This window comes from Typopeltis vanoorti, chromosome 6 (assembly GCF_054136105.1).
Source record: "Typopeltis vanoorti isolate ZY-2024b chromosome 6, IOZ_Tvanoo_1.0, whole genome shotgun sequence".
NCBI lineage: Eukaryota > Metazoa > Arthropoda > Arachnida > Uropygi > Thelyphonidae > Typopeltis > Typopeltis vanoorti.
This window is the reverse complement of record NC_143554.1, coordinates 16,411,923-16,429,532: the sequence shown is the minus strand read 5'-3', so window position 1 is coordinate 16,429,532 and position 17,610 is coordinate 16,411,923. Positions and strand designations below refer to the sequence as shown.

Here is a 17,610-nt window from a genome sequence, read left to right as displayed (position 1 = left end):
TTGCTAAAACATGACCTTCCTTTAGTAAGCCCATGCTGTCCCTTGCAGAGTATAGCATGCTTGTCTACCCATTTCTGTATGTGAGTTCTTACCAACTTCTCTAAAACTTCACTACTACCCCAGAGATACTGATAGGTCGGTAGTTAGGCACATCAGTTTTTGCACCACCTTTGTACAATGGAACTATCATACATTCCTTCCATTCTTATGGTATCATTCCTGAGCTCAGACTCGAGGTATACAAACATGTGAAAAGTGTAGCCAATTCAGCTAAACATTCCTTTAGCAAACGGGCTGATATTCCATCTGTCCCTATAGACAAATTCTTATCCAGGTTATGCAACACTCTTCAAATTCATTTTCATGAATCTTGAATTCAGTTCTAATTCTAATTCATCCAATGTAGCAGTAGCACTGTGCATCATGTTACATACACATGGTTGATATATCTTAGCAAAGTGAGCACTCATTAATTGAACAATCTCATTGGCTTCCGACACTCGGGTACCATCTGCATTCAATAAATTTATCTTCCACATTCATTCTTTCTTTTATTCTTATATTTCTTTTATCATTCATTCTTTCTTCTGCAACATAATGATAAAATTCTTTTGGATTGCCTTTAGCTTATATGACCAATTTCTTTTCATACTCTGATTTAGCTTTCCTCACAATACTTGTTACTTTTCACCTGAGCTTTATATATTTCATAACTCCTCTCACTCTTATTCTCATGATATTCTTTCCACATCATCTTCTTCTTGTGGATTTCTTGCTTAATAAGGTTGGACATCTGTTTCACTCCCAACTTATTTATTCTTAGAACACTACGGATACCTTCAGAATACTACCTCGTTTAAGCACTTTTTCAAAGATTCCCATGCATTGCTGACATTTTTCCCATTCAGTAACTGATACCATGAGACCAAAGATAGTATTCTCCTAAGTTGAGCTATGAGCAAATTCAACACTCTTTCACTTTGTTCCTTCTTTCACATGCTGCTTGAGAAAGTTGTCTCTCAACAATTCAATAAATTCCTCTTATTTCTTACCATGAGATTTCTCTTCTGCCCAATCAATGTTTGGAAAATTAAGGTCACCCATAATGATCATTCGTTTGGTACCCATGGCGATGCATTTCTTCATTCCCTGCAACTGAGCACCAGGTCTGTAGCAACATCCCATCATATATTTCATTTTGTTAACCATCACTTCACACCAGATAGACTCAAACTCACTGCTACATGGGACATTGTTACCATCATTGTTTTCTTGTGTTTCCACCCTAACTGGACTTAAGTCATCTGATATCATTAGTAGCACTCCTCCTCTCCTATCTCTTCTGTCATTCCTAAAAATAGTATACCCGTTACACTCTATCCCACTTACCATATCTGATTCTGATGGCCAGGTTTCACTAATACCAACAATCTTAGGCCACACAGTATTCAATAAAGCAATGAATTCAACCCCTTTTGTTTCTAATGCTCCTGGCATTTGTGTATAGACCTAATAAATTACCACCTGGCCTGTTCTTATAATTATATATGCAGTCTATTTGGTCTTGTTCTAGAATTTTCTCTATTCCCTCCCCAGACATACTTAAAACGTCCAAACCTAAAGCATATTTTTCCACCCCTTCTCCACATATAACCATGTTCGAAGACATTAATATCTTTATCTTAATATTATTAACAATATTATTACACAACTATTTTTGACGGTTACATAAGATAAGAATCTTCCAAATTTTTGAGAGAGAGAGAGACAATCGTTCTGATTCAGATTTGGCTGACTAAAACGGCTTCACAACTTTCTTTGAAAAGGTGTTCATATTTAAACCTGCATCTATTGAGAAGATGAGTTTCATCCCACTGGATATTGTGTTTAGTGTCAATACTATGTTGTGCCAGACCAGACTTTTGAGGTTTCATTTATTCGATATAATTAAAGATTAGATCTTGCCAGATGGTTTAAATGGGCTGACAGTATGTTCAAAGAAGAGAATGGCTGTCAGTTTAAATGTGGCAAAGAGTATGGTGTTGCATTCTGAGATGAAAAGATTACCTGCTGTGTACAGTACTAATGGAACTGGGCCACACACATTACACTAATAAAGCTGGTGCATATCCTATGCACCTCCAGTTCATCTATTTTTATTTCCACATCAGCCCTTGCCCATCTTGTTACTGCAGTATTTTCACCTGGATGATAATAAAGTGATCACTCATTAATTCAACTGTTTTGTCTACTTCAGTTATCTCCCTACCATCGGCATTCATCAAAAGAATTTTATCATAACCATATTACTTGCCACTTACCAAGGTAATCCTATTTGGCAGCACTTTTGCAAGAATTTGGATACCGAATCTATTCAAGTTCAAACCTCTCACCAAATATAAATCTTTATTTTGTCTATTGATTTATATTACATATCCACAAACTTCACATCTTTCCTTCTGTATAACTTATACATTATTATTATTATTATTTGGCACCTCCAGGGAGTCCAAAGACTCATCGAGGGAGGACACCTGCTCTACAACTCTGTCTCCACCACTCAATCCATCAACTGACCGCAACTACACCAATGCCATATACCGCCGACCACCATCACTAGTATTTCTACAGACAATCACAAACATCCATGCCCAGGTGGGATTCGAACCCACAGCCTTTCGGCTGGAGAGCAGATATACTAACCACTCAGCCAGCCAGACTGGCATTATTATAATAATAATAATTATTATTATTACTTCTCAAGCATCTCCATGGAGTCAAAGACTCATCACGGACAATCCACTCTAAACACACTTTTCACACAATACCTATTATCATACATCTTCTTGAATGCATTCACTGACGATGCACTCCCGACCACCTCCACAACCCATTCACCTTTCTCCAATCAGAAAATCTAATCCTGACACCCTTGCTATGTGCATTTATAGAATTCTCAGCGGTGACCCTGTTTATCTCTCTTCTTATCATGCACTGAAAAAAAAAAAAGAAAGTCTTTGACGTTAATCCTGTCAAAGCTCTTGAATAACTTATTTGCTTCTATGACATCCCCCTTCTTATTCACTTATCAGTTAGTTTTGGAAATGCACAGACAAATCTATTTTCTCATAGGGAGCATTCCATAGACTTGCAACAGTCTTGGTCACTTGCTTCTGGATCCTCATCTAGGTGACCAGATATGCATGGATTGCCTTATTTACCACTTTATTTATTTATTTATTTATTCTTATGGAAAGCAGTTACAGGCTAATATCCAGACTAGAAAGCCAATTCAGGACCTCATCTGTCAGTGGATGTCCTGGAGGCCACCACCATGAAATTGGTGCCATGGGCAGTCATTCACAATATGAGTGATCAATCGCTTGGCTACAGGGGAACAGTCACAATAACGGTGGTCTGATGGTCTACATTTATGCAGTAGGTAGCCACATCTGCCCTGGTTAGTTCTGATCCTGTTGATAGATGATCAAATCTTCCTAGGAAGGGAAAAACCAGGTTGCAGAGCACAGGGATCTTCAATCAGGAAACCGTTTGTTGGAAGACTGTTGGACCAGTGTTCTCTCCACATGTCAGGTGTTTATGGTTAAGGCAGATGAAGAGAGTTTGTCCATAGACCAGAAAGGGTTTCGTGATTTTAGGCGAATATTAGGTGGATTTATGAGAGTCTGGTGCAGGGGCAGGAGTGAATTGCTCATTACTTTATTAAATACTTTAATTGAGGCTTGTCTTCTCTGTATATTTGGTGGAACAACGTTAGGACAGGCAGCCAGGGAAGATGGGTGCTTCTCAGTGTCCCACTAATTGTGCACATGGTAGAGTTTATGGATATCTGGGAATTCGCTATTATTAAACCTTAGAGCAGAAACCGGCAGAGGAAACATGGCTGCGGCTTAGTCATTCCATGAATTTAATTTATACTTCAGTCATTTCGTTAAGTGTGAGGTGTGCTATTTGTATTCTTTCCATTACATAAATGATTTGTGGATGTTTAGGGTGGATGAAAGGAGGGTGTGTGCAAAGTGCGACCAGAACGAGGAATTGATGAATGCAAATATGAAAATGATGACAGAAAGTGTTAGCAGTAAGAATCGTGGGAAAATGAGTGCACATTCGAAAGAGATGGATGGTGTAAAAGAGGTGAAAGGATGTTAAAAAATCAGTAAAAAAAGAAAATGAGTGATTTAAAAACTAACGGATGTTAAAAAGGATGAAAGTGAAGGAAGGAAACGAAATTGAGAGAAAGAATGAAACTGCATGATGCAGGAATAGAAAGTGGAAAAAAAATCGAAAGAGTGAGTGATAGCTAAAGTTGGATGCATGTTGGACCGAAAGTACGGAAGCACAGAAGGATGAATGAGAGTGAAAGTGAGAAGAGGGGGTCGAGAGTTAGAAAATTAGAAAGACTGAATGATAGAGAGAATGTAATGTGAGATTTATAAATTGAATTGGATTGGATGAGGAAAGAGATGAAATGGATGCAGAATTAAGAAATTAAGATGAAATTAAGAAAATTCGGGTAAAAAAGTATTAAATCATGATGGCACGAAAGAGTTAACGAAATATGAGCGAGTGGTGACATTGTATGGTGACTCCATTATTAAAGGTGTGCTGGATGATAGGATACACAAGGTATGTTTTCCAGGTGGTAAAATGAGTAGAGTGATTGGGGCATTGGATATGAGGAGGGAGCGAGCAAAGGAGCTGATGGTTTTAATCGGTACGAATGATTTGAAAGAGGACAAAGAGCATGTCAGAATGGATATCAGGCGGCTTCTTAGAAGGATAAAAGAGAATAGTATGACAGGAAGGGTGGTCAGCATGTTGCCTAGGTTTGACTGTGGTGAGATGAGGTGGAGAGCAAGGATTATGAATGATATGCTGGCTGAAATGTATGAGGAGACGGGAGTGCAATTTGTTAATATGTGGAATGAGTTTGAGTGATAAAGTGAACTGTATGGGAGCGATGGACTGCATTTGAGTGGTTATGGTGTGAGTCTATTGGAGAGTGCTGTTGGAAGGTAGAGAAGTGAGTAGAGTGAAGTCACTATTGGAGTGCATCAGGGGTCTGTTTTAGGGCTATTACTGTTTAACTTGTATATTAATGATATAGGTGAAGATTTGGATGGAGATATTCAGTTGTTTGCAGATGATGCAAAGTTGGGATGAACCATGAAGAGTAGTGAAGATGCTGTGGCCTTGCAAGAAGACTTGAATAAATTGAGTGATTGGGGATGGAAATGGGGATGTGAGTTCAATGTTGCAAAATGTAAGGTTTTAAAATTTGGAAAACAAAGATGGTATGCAGAATTTATGCTTGGTGAGGATATATTGTTGGTGGTGGAAGAAATGGGGGTGATAGTGGATAAGGATCTGAAATTTAGGGGACCAAAATTGATAAGACACAAAGGCTTCTGGGAATAATGCGGAGGACACTGACATGTAGAAGTAGGGAGATTCTTGTTCCTTTGTATAAGGCTTTGATTAGGCCACACATGGATTATTGTGCCCAAATTTGGTCACTTGGTTTTCAGAAGGATGAAGAGATGTTGGAAAGGGTCCAAAGGTGACTGACGTAGTTTCTGACCTCTGGAATGTCGAGTATGAGGAAAGATTGAGAAGATGTAATTTGCAGAGTCTGGTGGACAGGAGGAAGAGGGGAGATATGATAGAGACCTACAAGTTAGTAAGGGGTTGTTATAGGATTAATGCTTGAGAAGTTCTACAGAAAATAGTGGAAGATCAGGGGAGAACCAGAGGTCATCCTTGGAAACTGTATAAAGAAGGTGTGAGTAGGGGAGTGAGAAGCAAGTTTTTTCGTGCAGAGTTTTGAATGATTGAAATGCCTTGCATGCGAGTGTGGTGTCTGCAAGGAGTTTGAATGTGTTCTAGACACAGTATGATGAGCTGTGTGTGTGTGTGTGTGTGATAAAAGGACCTCCCAGATGAGCCTTTGACTCCTTGAGGTCTTGGGGTAATAATAATAATAATCTATAATGTTAGTGGGTGCACTTCTTTCCCAGACAGTATTCTGCTACAGAGAATGCAAGGGCTAGTACAGATGACTTTAAGACATCAGCTCCACAATACCAGGTTGTTCCAGCAAGCCATGAAATGATGATATTTCTCATTTTAACTTTGTTGGACAGGTTGGTGATGTGCCTTTTATAGGTTAGGCTTCTGTCCAGGCTCACTCCAAGGTATTTTGGGTGATGCTCATGTTCTACCATTTTGCCACTGAAATGGCCATATGGATGAAACAGATTAGTCATCTTAAACTTTTATCTGTATTATTTCAATGGTGTTGCAGTTTTAATGGGCACTTTATATCCATGACATACATGTCAAAGCCAGCTTGTCTGTGTATTCAACAACCATGTAATTGGAAGTGTGCTGTTTTAGCCAACTTTGCAATACGCCCTCTAAACTTCAACTCCCTATCTATAATAGGATTTGAAGCGCACGGCAGTGGATTTGAGCTTTTGTTAAAAAAAAGTGTTTTATAAGAGGTGTATAGTGTGAATTCTTTTGTGAATTGTGCTCCATTTTTTTTCTCAGTAACACAAGTGTTGTTTAGTGGTTCTGCTTTAGAGTTTCATTGTTAGATATTGGGTTATTTTTGAGTTACCAAGAATGTGAGGTCACAGTATCAGGAGTATTGGCAGCGGAAGAAAAGATAAGTTATTCGCTATTTGGTATAGATGAATATAGCATTTATATATATGTATATATACATTTAGCATTTATATATATGTATATATACATTTAGCATTTATATATATGTATATATACATTTAGCATTTATATATATGTATATATACATTTAGCATTTATATATATATATATATATATATATATAATACAGTGTTTATATAGCATTTATATATAATTAACAATTACTTTAGTAGTTCCTTGGCAGTAAGGAATGATGGCAGATTCAATTACAATAGCAAATGCTGTGTCACCAAGTCCTCTGCCATTTAAGACCTCTATTATAAGTAATATAATAAGGGACTTTGTGGCATGCAGTGCTTGCGGCATGTATGCATCTCTGGATTTGGATATGTGGCTAGTGAGAGAGGTGGGAGTGCATATGTATGCAATATGCAGGCAGTGGGAGGAAATAAATGAAGTAGATATATCGATAAATTACCTAGTTGCTTCAGGAATGGGAAATGAATATCGAAAGACAAGTAGTGTGATAGGAGAGAATGACTTGTAAAGAGAGATAGATGAGCTGAAAGTGGAGGTGGAATGTCTTTTGATTGAGATTAGAAAAATGAAAGATGAGATTAGGAGAATGGAAGAGTTAAATGCAAGGCGAATCAGAGTAGGGGAGAGAGAGAGAGTTTTGAGAATGATAGAAGAGGAGAGAATGAAAATAGTAGAAGAGAGGGAGTGAGAGAGAGTTATGGGAATGATAGAGGAGGGGAGAATGGAAACAGTCAGAGAGAGGAAATGAGAAGAATGTGAGGGAGTGCTGGAACCAGGGACAGAGTGATGCAAGGACAGCAAGGAAGTAGGGGAACACAGAGAGAAAAGGTTAGAGGAGAGATAGTGAGGGATGCAGGTGAACAATCAAGGAACAGAGTGGTTAAAGGTGTGATGTATGGAGATTCAATGATCTCTGTTGTGCAAGATAGGATGCCAGAGGTGTGTTTGCCTGGAGGGATGATAGAAAATGTGGCTGTGGCAATTAAGAGGGGTGAAAGGGCGATGAAATGATTGTGATGTTGGGTACGAATGATTTGAGAGGCAGTGTAAATTGGGCAGCGAGAGATCTGAGATTCTTGCTTGAAGTTGTGAAAAGAAAACGCAGAGAGGGAAGATTATGTGTGTGTTGCCCAGGTATGATAGCGACGAGCTAAGCAGAAGAGCAGCAATATTGAATCGCATAATAGCCAGAATGTGTCAGAAGAGAAGATTGGAATATGTGGATGCTTGGAGGGCATTTGAGGATAGATGGGAACTGTATACTAGAGACTGTCTACATTTGAATGAGGAAGGATGAAGGCATCTGGAAAGATTGCTGTTTTCTGAACGAGTCAGTGTGTCAATGCAGGGAAATTAGAATTCCCAGGGTGGATTATTATTATTATTACTACTACCCCAAAGCCTCAGGAGTCAAAGACTCCTCTGGGAGGTCCTTTTATCTCACACACACACAGCTCATCATACCGTGCCTTGAAGATATTCAAACTCCTTGCAGACACCACACTCTCAGACAAGGCATTCCAATCATTCACAACTCTGCACGAAAAAAACCTGCCTCTCACTCCCCTATTCGCACTCTCTTTATACAGTTTCCAGGGATGACCTCTGGTTCTCCCCCGATCTCCCACTATTTTCTGTAGAACTTCTCCAGCATTCATCCTATAACAACTCCTTACCAACTTGCAGTTGTCTATCATATCTCCCCCTCTTCCTCTTGTCCACCAGACTCTGCAAATTACATCTTCTCAATCTTTCCTCATACTCAACACTCCAGAGGGAAACTACCTTAGTAATTGCCTTTGGACCCTTTCCAACATCTCTTCATCCTTCTGAAAACCATGTGACCAAATCTGGTCATTATAGTCCATGTGTGGCCTAATCAAAGCCTTATACAATGGAACAAGAATCTCCCTACTTCTACATGTCAGTGTCCTCCACATCATTCTCAGAAGCCTTTGTGTTGTCTTCACAATTTTGGCTATGTCCCCTAAATTTCAGATCCTTATCCACTATCACCCCCAGATCTCTTATTTCTTCCACCTCCAACAATATATCCTCACCAAGCATAAATTCTGCATACCATCTTTGTTTTCCAAATTTTAAAACCTTACATTTTGCAACATTGAACTCATATCCCCATTTTTGTGCCCAATCACTCAATTTATTCAGATCTTCTTGTAAGGCCACAACATCTTCACTACCCTTCATGGTCCGTCCCAACTTTGCATCATCTGCAAAGGGGTGGCCTCTTGTGGGAATGGGTGCTTGGGGGGAAGGGGGATGACATCAGTTAACACTGAGTGCAATGGGGTCGAGAGGGGACAATGATAGGTATAGAAGCAGTGACATTTTTTTATGCTCTATACTAATGCCAGGAGTATCCAGAATAAAGGAGATGAGTTGGTGCCGCTGATAGCATCGACCTGGCCAAAGATTATTGGGATCTCTGAGACGTGGTTGACGGAGGATGATATAATAACCGGAATTGAAGTGGCAGGGTACAGCATTTTTCGGTAGGATAGGAAAGGAAAACATGGTGGTGGAGTACTGCTTATGATAAGTGATGATTTATGTCCTTTAAGAGTGGAAGTTTTGGAAGGTAGTGACACAATTGGTTTTGAAAGCATATGGTGTGAGGTAGAAGTGTCCAAGACAGGTTATTTAGTGGGATATTGCTATAAACCAGGAAGCACAGAGGGTGGGGACCAGGAGGTGTTTAGGCAGTTGAGCTTGGCAAGTGCAAGAAGAATGATTGTTATGGGAAATTTTAACTACAGCAGTATAAGCTGGAAAGAGGAAAATGCAAGTAGTAAGAAGGGGATAGAATTTCTGGAATTCTAGAGGGACAAATGTCTTCGGCAGCATGTAATAGAGGGAACAAGAGGTTCAAGAGTTTTGGATTTAGTCATAGCATCAGAAGAGCTGATAATAAGTGAGATGACATCTCTCTCACCAGTTGGAGAGAGTGATCGTGTGGTTTTTGACAAGGAAGATGAACAAACATGCAGGTGTATCAAAGAAAAGAGAACATATGTGGAATTATAAGGCGGGTGATTATAATAGTTTTAGGTATCAACTAGGGACAGTTCCATGGAGGGAAGAATTGGAAGGCCAGGATATCATTAGTGCTTGGGAAATTGTGAAAGAATATTTGTTAGCAGCAATAGTAAGCTGTATTCTGTGGGTTAAGAAGCGGACACAATTTGATGTAAAGTGGATGACAAACGATATCAAACAGGAACTGCAGTTGAAAAAGAAATTACGGAAGAGATATAAGGAGAGGGGTAGAGAACAGATACACAAAGAATATAAGATGCAGGCCTTGAGAGTAACCAGAATGGTAAGGAAGGCAAAACTGGAATATGAGTGGAGATTGGCACTAAGATACAAAGAAAATCCTAGGGAATTTTTTAGCTATATGGCCAGTAGGAGGAGAAACGATTTTGGAAGAATGACATTGCGGCATAAAAAAATGAATAGAGTGACTGATGCAGAGGACATAGTGGAGTTGTTCAATGAGCACTTTATTGAAGTATTTCATCCTTGAGGAGGTTTTAATACTAGAGGGATAGGGAAGGTTTAGAGGTGCAAGAGGAGAGTGTTCCAAATACTGAGTACTCTGGATACCAGTAAAGCTGTTGGGCAGGATTGTTATTTCACCTCGGGTTTTGAGAGAATGTGGAGGCTTTTCAATAAAAGTCTAGCTGTGGAGAAGGTACCCAGGGAATGGAAGGAAGGTAAGATAGTGCTGCTGCATAAGAGCGGTAGCAGACTGGAAGTGTCTAATTATAGGCCTGTTTTGTGTGTCATCAGTAGTTGATGGTAATGAGGGTAATGTTATCTGTGAGAATCAACATGGATTTGTTAAGGGGCATTCTTGCTTTAGTAATATGATTGCCTTTTATAATAAAGTGACAAGAGCAGTTGATGAGGGAAAGGCATATACTGCCATTTTTTTGGATTTTGCAAAAGTGTTTCACAGGGTGCCACATGATAAGCTGATATTCAAGTTGCAGCACATGGGTCTGGATGTCAGGTTAGTCAAATGGATTCAGGATTGGCTGACTGATAGGTATCAGAGAGTTGTGTATGGTGGGGCAATATCAAGGAAGCAGAAGGTTACAAGTGGGATTCCACAGTGCTCAGTATTGGGACCTATATTGTTGAACCTTTATATCAATGATATTGTCAATGGATTGCAAGGGGACGTTCAGTTGTTTGCTGTGAAGCTGGGAAGGGTTATCAGTAATAGTGCAAATGTGGCAGCCCTGCAAGAGGATTTGAATAAACTAGACAGATGGGCACATGAATGGGGGGTATCGGTTCAATAGAGCAAAATGTAAAATCTTGAGGTTTGGGATCCATCGATGGGAGGATGCATACTCGATTAGAGGAGCTGTACTGGAGGAGTTCGGGGAAACAAGCAATCTGGGGGTGATGATTGACAAAAAACTGAAATTCAGGGAGCACATTGCAAAGGTGGTGAGGGTAACTTAGAGGATTGCTGTAATACTGAAAAGGACACTGACCCGCAGAGATAAAAGAGTTATCATTCAGTTGTATAAGACCCTGATCAGACCACACTTAGACTATTGTTTTCAAATTTGGTCCCCAGGATTTGAAGGGGATAAATTGACTGTGGAAAGGGTACAGAGGCAGATAACAAAGATGGTTTCAGGACTACAAATCCCTTCCTTGTCTCATCAGTTTCCTGCTGATCCATCAGTATAAACCACAGCTTGTAATCTCTTCACGCATAAATCTTGGCCATGTTAAACTGGCAGCCATTTACTTATATTCATACTGCCATTTCTTAGGAAACAATTGAATATTTCCCTTCAAATCATTTCCTATATAAATTTTGCTATATGTGACACCTCAATTCCTAACACATCACTCTTTGGTATATATCTGTTAACCACCCTGTTATCCATATCACCAGCTTCATATCCATCCCCATTTGTTTCAATTTATGAGACAAAGTTGAATATGGAATGTTGTCAAATGCCTTTGCAAAATCTGGTAGTAACACTTAATAGCCATTTCCTTTATCCAACTCAAGTGTCACTTTATTATAAAATGTAGCACAACTGGAAGAACAATGGTGTGTTGTGCCCTTCGATTAGAAAAGGCCTAAGTTTGATTTTCGACAGGAGGAATCTTTATATGTTTTTTTTTTCAATTGAAGGCAAGTTAGCCGATCTCATATGGAGATCGGAAAAAAGCAGGTTTTTTTTCTTCCCAGAAACTCAAGTTTTTCATCCTGCATACAGACGAATTGGCCTTCAGGACACATGCAATTTACAGACAAAAAATACTAGTGGTGGTGGGTCAGTAGATTGCATTGGTGTAGATGATGGAAGTATTGGTGGTGGAATGGAGAGTTGTAGAGGTGCCCTCCCTTGATGAGTCTTTGGACTCCTTGGATGTGTCACAAAATAATAATTATTAAGACAAGATATACCTTTCACAAAACCATGTTGCACCTATAAAGTTTCATATTTCTGTCCAGTACTGAATTCTGCCTTTTACCAACATCTTATAATAAAATATGTATTTAATTTAGTTGTTTTAAAAAAAATCATAAATTTTATTTTTTATTGTTTTTTTTCTCCAAGATTGACAACTCTTGATAAGAAATCAGAGATGTTTTCCATACTGATCTTGATTCTCTACTACCTTGCAATTAATTAATTTGATATTTTATTATATTGTGGTTTGGTTTTTAGTGAAGCTACTAAATACCATTCATTTTTGTTATTTTAAATATAAAAACAATATTTTTCTAGAGTTTCCAGCAGGAATTCTTCAGGGAATATTTTTTAATAAAGATCGACCAAAGTAAGTTCCCCAGCTTATTTAAAACATACAGTAAAATTTTATATTTATGTTCTTGTTGAATACACTTATTTACATTACGGCATATTTAATATCTATCAAATAAAAGCTTTTTTTGTGTTTGTTTTGCTCTAAAACTATTCTATTATTACTGTTACTATTATTATGTGACACCTCCAAATGTTGAAGGATTCATCATGGGAAGGCACACTACTTCCCTACTTAAGCCTCCAACTACACACAATATCATCTATCACCCAGTACCACCAACAGTATTTTTTCTGTGAATTGTGCATGTTCTCTTGGCCAATTTGCCAGAAATAACTGTAAAACATGTAATTAAGCTTCCTGCAAAGTTCAAATCGCTCTGTAAACCATAGCATCTCTTTCCATGCAACAGTTTGATTGCAACAAAACATAATTTATCCAAAATTTACTTAATAGTATCTTTATGGGTAAAGATATTAAGAAACTGAAACCATCTCAGGCTAAACCACTCTGGATATATGAGTGGACCCAAAAATTAACAAATCCAATGTAAATCATAAACTTTTAAAACACTTAACAAAAATCACTTGCTCCTTCTTACAGGCAACTCCTCCTAATTCGTAAAGATTCTGTTTGTTGGAAGTTTTTCTACTTGGTTATACTATAAATTAAAGATGATAAGAAATTATATACATGGTTTAATCCTTTATCCAAGTGTATTTAGTGAATTTATTAATGAATTCCTAATTTTTAGTGAATTTATTGCACAATATCCCAAAATACATTTCAAAAATAGGAATGTAACTAACATCCCCTCCTTCCAATTGGATTCATAATCTTTTTCTGCTTATAGAAAAAAAAAAAAAAACTTATGTAAGGTATAATTTTTGCTCTAAAAAAGAAAGGTACTTACATAAGTATTTTATCCACAGCTTTTTGCGTTATCTTTATATATGGTTATCTTTCTCATGCAGTTTTTAGTCCATGATTAAAAATAAAACAGACAAAATAAAAAAATAAATAAAAATAATTAATAAATTAAAAAAACTGTCACTATATCAGGAAACTATTGTCATTTCAGGCATATCCTTTATATCAGGATATATATCTCCATACCACTTTTAAACCAAACATCCAACTATACCTTCATCCATCCACTTACACATCCTTGTAGATAGGCTAATCTTTGGTTACACATAATTATTATTTTTTAGGAAATAACATATACTACAATATTAATTATAATAACTTTAATTAAGATTTCCTATATTTTAGCAATGTTACATTGCCATCATCAGGGATCACAAAAACAATGATATGTGCATATGGGAACTAACGCTGGGTAAATGAGACTGAAGAAAGGCAACCAAAGTCTGGCAAGAGTCCTACATGGTGTCCTCTAGTGGGCTAGATTGGGTTGTCTTGCCCATTGGGCTGAAGATCTGAGGATGAGTGAGGATTCCCAAATTTGGGGTAGTCTCATGCATCCAAATAATTTGTTGAGGTTTGGAAAGTTTTTCAGGGCTGAGGCAGATTTGACAAATAGCCTCTCATATTTGGATTTTCTTTGGTGTAATAAAGTAGCCTTCTTCCAGTGTATCCTGTGGTGGTTGTAATGGTAGAACTGGATGCAGTCCTTGTGCTCAGAAATTCTGATATTAGATACTGTCCTGCCTATTTGGCCGTAGTTGGACAGTTTGCAACTGCAAGAGACCTGGTAGGTCTAGGGAATGTGGTTGGTCTTTGGTGGAGTGGATAAGGAATGCCAGTTTTTTATGTGGTCTGTAAGTGGTTGCAAGTTTGTATTTCCTTAGAATTTTTGTCTATTTACAGATGTGCCACCCTTTAATCCTAATCATGGAATGGTGATAGATATTGAGTAATCTTTGCTCTCAAGGGTGGGAGATATATGGATATATGTAATGGTGATAGATATTGAGTAATCTCTGCTCTCAAGGGAGAGATTTTCAGTTAGAGGGTTTAATATTTTTTGGGGATTGTAACCATTGGCTAAGAAAGTGTTGAGAATATGGTCAAGTGTAGTAGTTAGAATTCTGTTATGAGAATCTGGAACTAAGTGAAGCAGGTAACTCCCTCCCCTCTCAGTTCCATGTATATATAGAGTTACTGCAAATTGGCCTACTAAGGATAGACAGGAAGATCAGCTACCATCTGAATGGAAGAACATAAAAAAAGTGCATCTGCAGTCATGACTGTAGTCAATGGCCTTGCAGACCATGCTTTAGATACAGCTCACAGAATCACTTGGAAATAGACCATCATGTTCCATCACAGTAAATTTAGAAAAGAAGAGAAAGGCTATTTTTCAAATCTGCTGCTGCTCTTAAAAACCAGCCTAATTTGAATAGATATGGATGCATAAAACTTCTCAAAATATGGGAAACACAAATACTTGAGATCCCAGTTTACATCGTAGGCTGCTGATAGGTGTTGATAGAGGGTGTCCCACCTAGTTAGGACTAGTTTTTCATCCACATGTTTCAGTTAGTGTGTGTGTGTGTGTGTGTGTGTGTGTGTTTCAATTCTCATTTTTTACTTCCCAATGATGTTTCTGTAACTGAGATGAAATATTCAAAGCATTAAATACTATTTTTAATTGTTTTCTAGTGCTGTTTCACTCCATTAAACTTTTATAAGTTTTTCCCAGCACTTAAGCTTAACACACTGAAACTTACAGACCGTCAATCCATTTTCATAAGGAGCGCATTCCACAGACCTGCCACAATCTTTGTCACTTGCTTCTGGATCCTCTCCACAACTTCTTCATCACTACATAATCCAGGAGTCCAGATCAGTGCACAATAGTCCATATGTGGCCTTATTAAAACCTTATATAGGGGAACAATAACCTCTCTATTCCTGCTTGTTAGTGTGTTCTTCAAAAACCATGTAATCTGGTGTGCTGTTTTGATTATTTTTGCAAATGTCCTCTAAACTTTAATTCCTGTCCACAGTCACACCCAAGTCCGTGGCCTCATCATTTTATTGCAAATTAATTCTATCAATATAGTACACAGCTTCCAATCTCTTCTTGAAGTCATCACCTTATGCTAGGGAACATTAAACTAGCAGCCATTTACTTTTGCCCATGCTGCTAGTCTAAGTCTTTCTGCAGGATCTGTGCAGCACCTTCATTTATCATTGCACCTCCCAGTTTAGCATCATCAGCAAATAACTGAATATTTTCTGTCAAATCATTTCCTATGTCATCGATATACAAATTAAACAACACAGGATCAAATACTGAGCTCTCTGGTATACTACTGGTCACTTACCTTCTCCTGGACTCAACTCCTACATTAACCACTGTTTGATATCTGTCCATCAACCACCCTCTAATCCAAATAACATTCATGCATCCCTATTTGCTTAAAATAATAATAATACTATACCAAATACTACTATTAATAATAATTATTTATTTATTGATCTGTTTATCTCTTTCTTTCTCTCTCTCTAATACTATACCAAATACTACTATTAGTAATAATTATTTATTTATCGATCTGTTTATCTCTCTCTCTCTCTCTCTCTCTATATATATATATATATATACAGGGTGTTCGGGATAAATTTGACAGTTTCGTAAGGAAAAAGAAAATCTTCTTTGTATCTATTAAATTTAATGAATTGACAAAAAACATTACAGGCAGAGTTAATTACAATACTATCAACAAGATTTACTCAAAATAACCACCATTAGCATCGATCACAGCTTCAATTCTGCTTCGGAACCTCGAACAAGCTGATGCTACAGTCTCCCTGGGAAGGGCTGCAAAAACTGTTTTAATTTTATCCATTAACTGGGCTTTTGTATTACTGGAAGTGCGATTGGTGTCTTTTTCAACTGCGCCCCATACAAAATAATCCATGGGGTTAAGGTCTGGGGAGTTTGGAGGCCAAACATTTGGACTGGTGAAGTCGTAGAAATTTTCAGACAACCATTTTTGACTTTTCCCAGAGGTGTGGCAAGGGGCCGAATCCTGCTGCCATACATACGGCCTACCATTGGCTACCCTTGTTATCCAGGGCTTGACTACAGTTAGCAACTCCACGAACAAAGCCCGAATTCCAATGCCAGGGTTCTTCAACACCTGTTCCTGCAGATTTGCGAGGAATTCTGCTGTACGAACGCAATCAGATCGTCTGCTAGGGATCTTTCTTCTTGCTACATCCTCGTAGTCACCATTGCAAGTCTCTAGTTCATGCCTGATTGTTTTTACTGTATTCAGGGAGCATTGGGCAGCAGTCATAATATCCTTATTTTGATGGCGGGCACGAATCATCATGATACAAGTTATTCTCTTCCATGATTCAGGTGGGTTCCAGCTATCCATCCTTTCTGACATCTTGTATATGAATGAAGAAGGGTCCAAACTTTTAAATGAAGAGAAGTGTGTGTTAATACATGTAACTTACGGAAAAATATAATTAATTATAAATATGTCAAATTTATCCCGAACACCCTGTGTGTGTGTGTGTGTGTGTGTGTGTGTGTGTGTGTGTGTGTATATATATATATATATATATATATATATATATATGTATATATGTATATATATATATGTATATATATATATATGTATATTATTTTTTTAATGTGAGACTGGGAAAAAGACTAGCAAAAATTTGTATCAAGATTAGAGCATGACATAAATGGACCTCAACTAAAGAGCAGCTTAAAATATAAAATCATTAAAAAAATGACACAAGAAACAAAGGATAATCTACAATTAGAACACCCCTCCACAAAAGAATGGACCAATCGCTACACCCAGCTGCTAAACAATAATAATCAAATTGAAATAAAACAAGTAATAAAACAAGTAATAATTCAAGAAACAAATGAAGAACCAATACAGTTAAATGATCTAAAGAAAATATTGGAAAAACTAAAAAATAGAAAAGCTACAGAATATGATGGAATAAATTCAGAACTATACAAATACAGCTCCAAACCATTCAAATTATGACTAATTAAATTTCTAAATAGAATATGGTAAAAAAGAAACATCCCACAAGAATGGAAGA

The 17,610-nt window shown here is 37.6% G+C and overlaps 1 protein-coding gene across 2 annotated transcripts in view; it reads left to right on the top strand.

Annotated features, from left to right (window-relative positions):
* LOC150105310 (neprilysin-2-like) overlaps window positions 1–17,610 on the top strand; it is a 493,284-nt gene that overhangs the window by 365,103 nt on the left and 110,571 nt on the right. For both annotated transcript variants that reach the window (XM_090394688.1, XM_090394687.1), the window contains one exon: window positions 12,522–12,573. In XM_090394688.1, coding sequence (XP_090250814.1) covers window positions 12,522–12,573 — 52 coding nt within the window. The remainder of the gene's footprint in view (window positions 1–12,521; window positions 12,574–17,610) is intronic.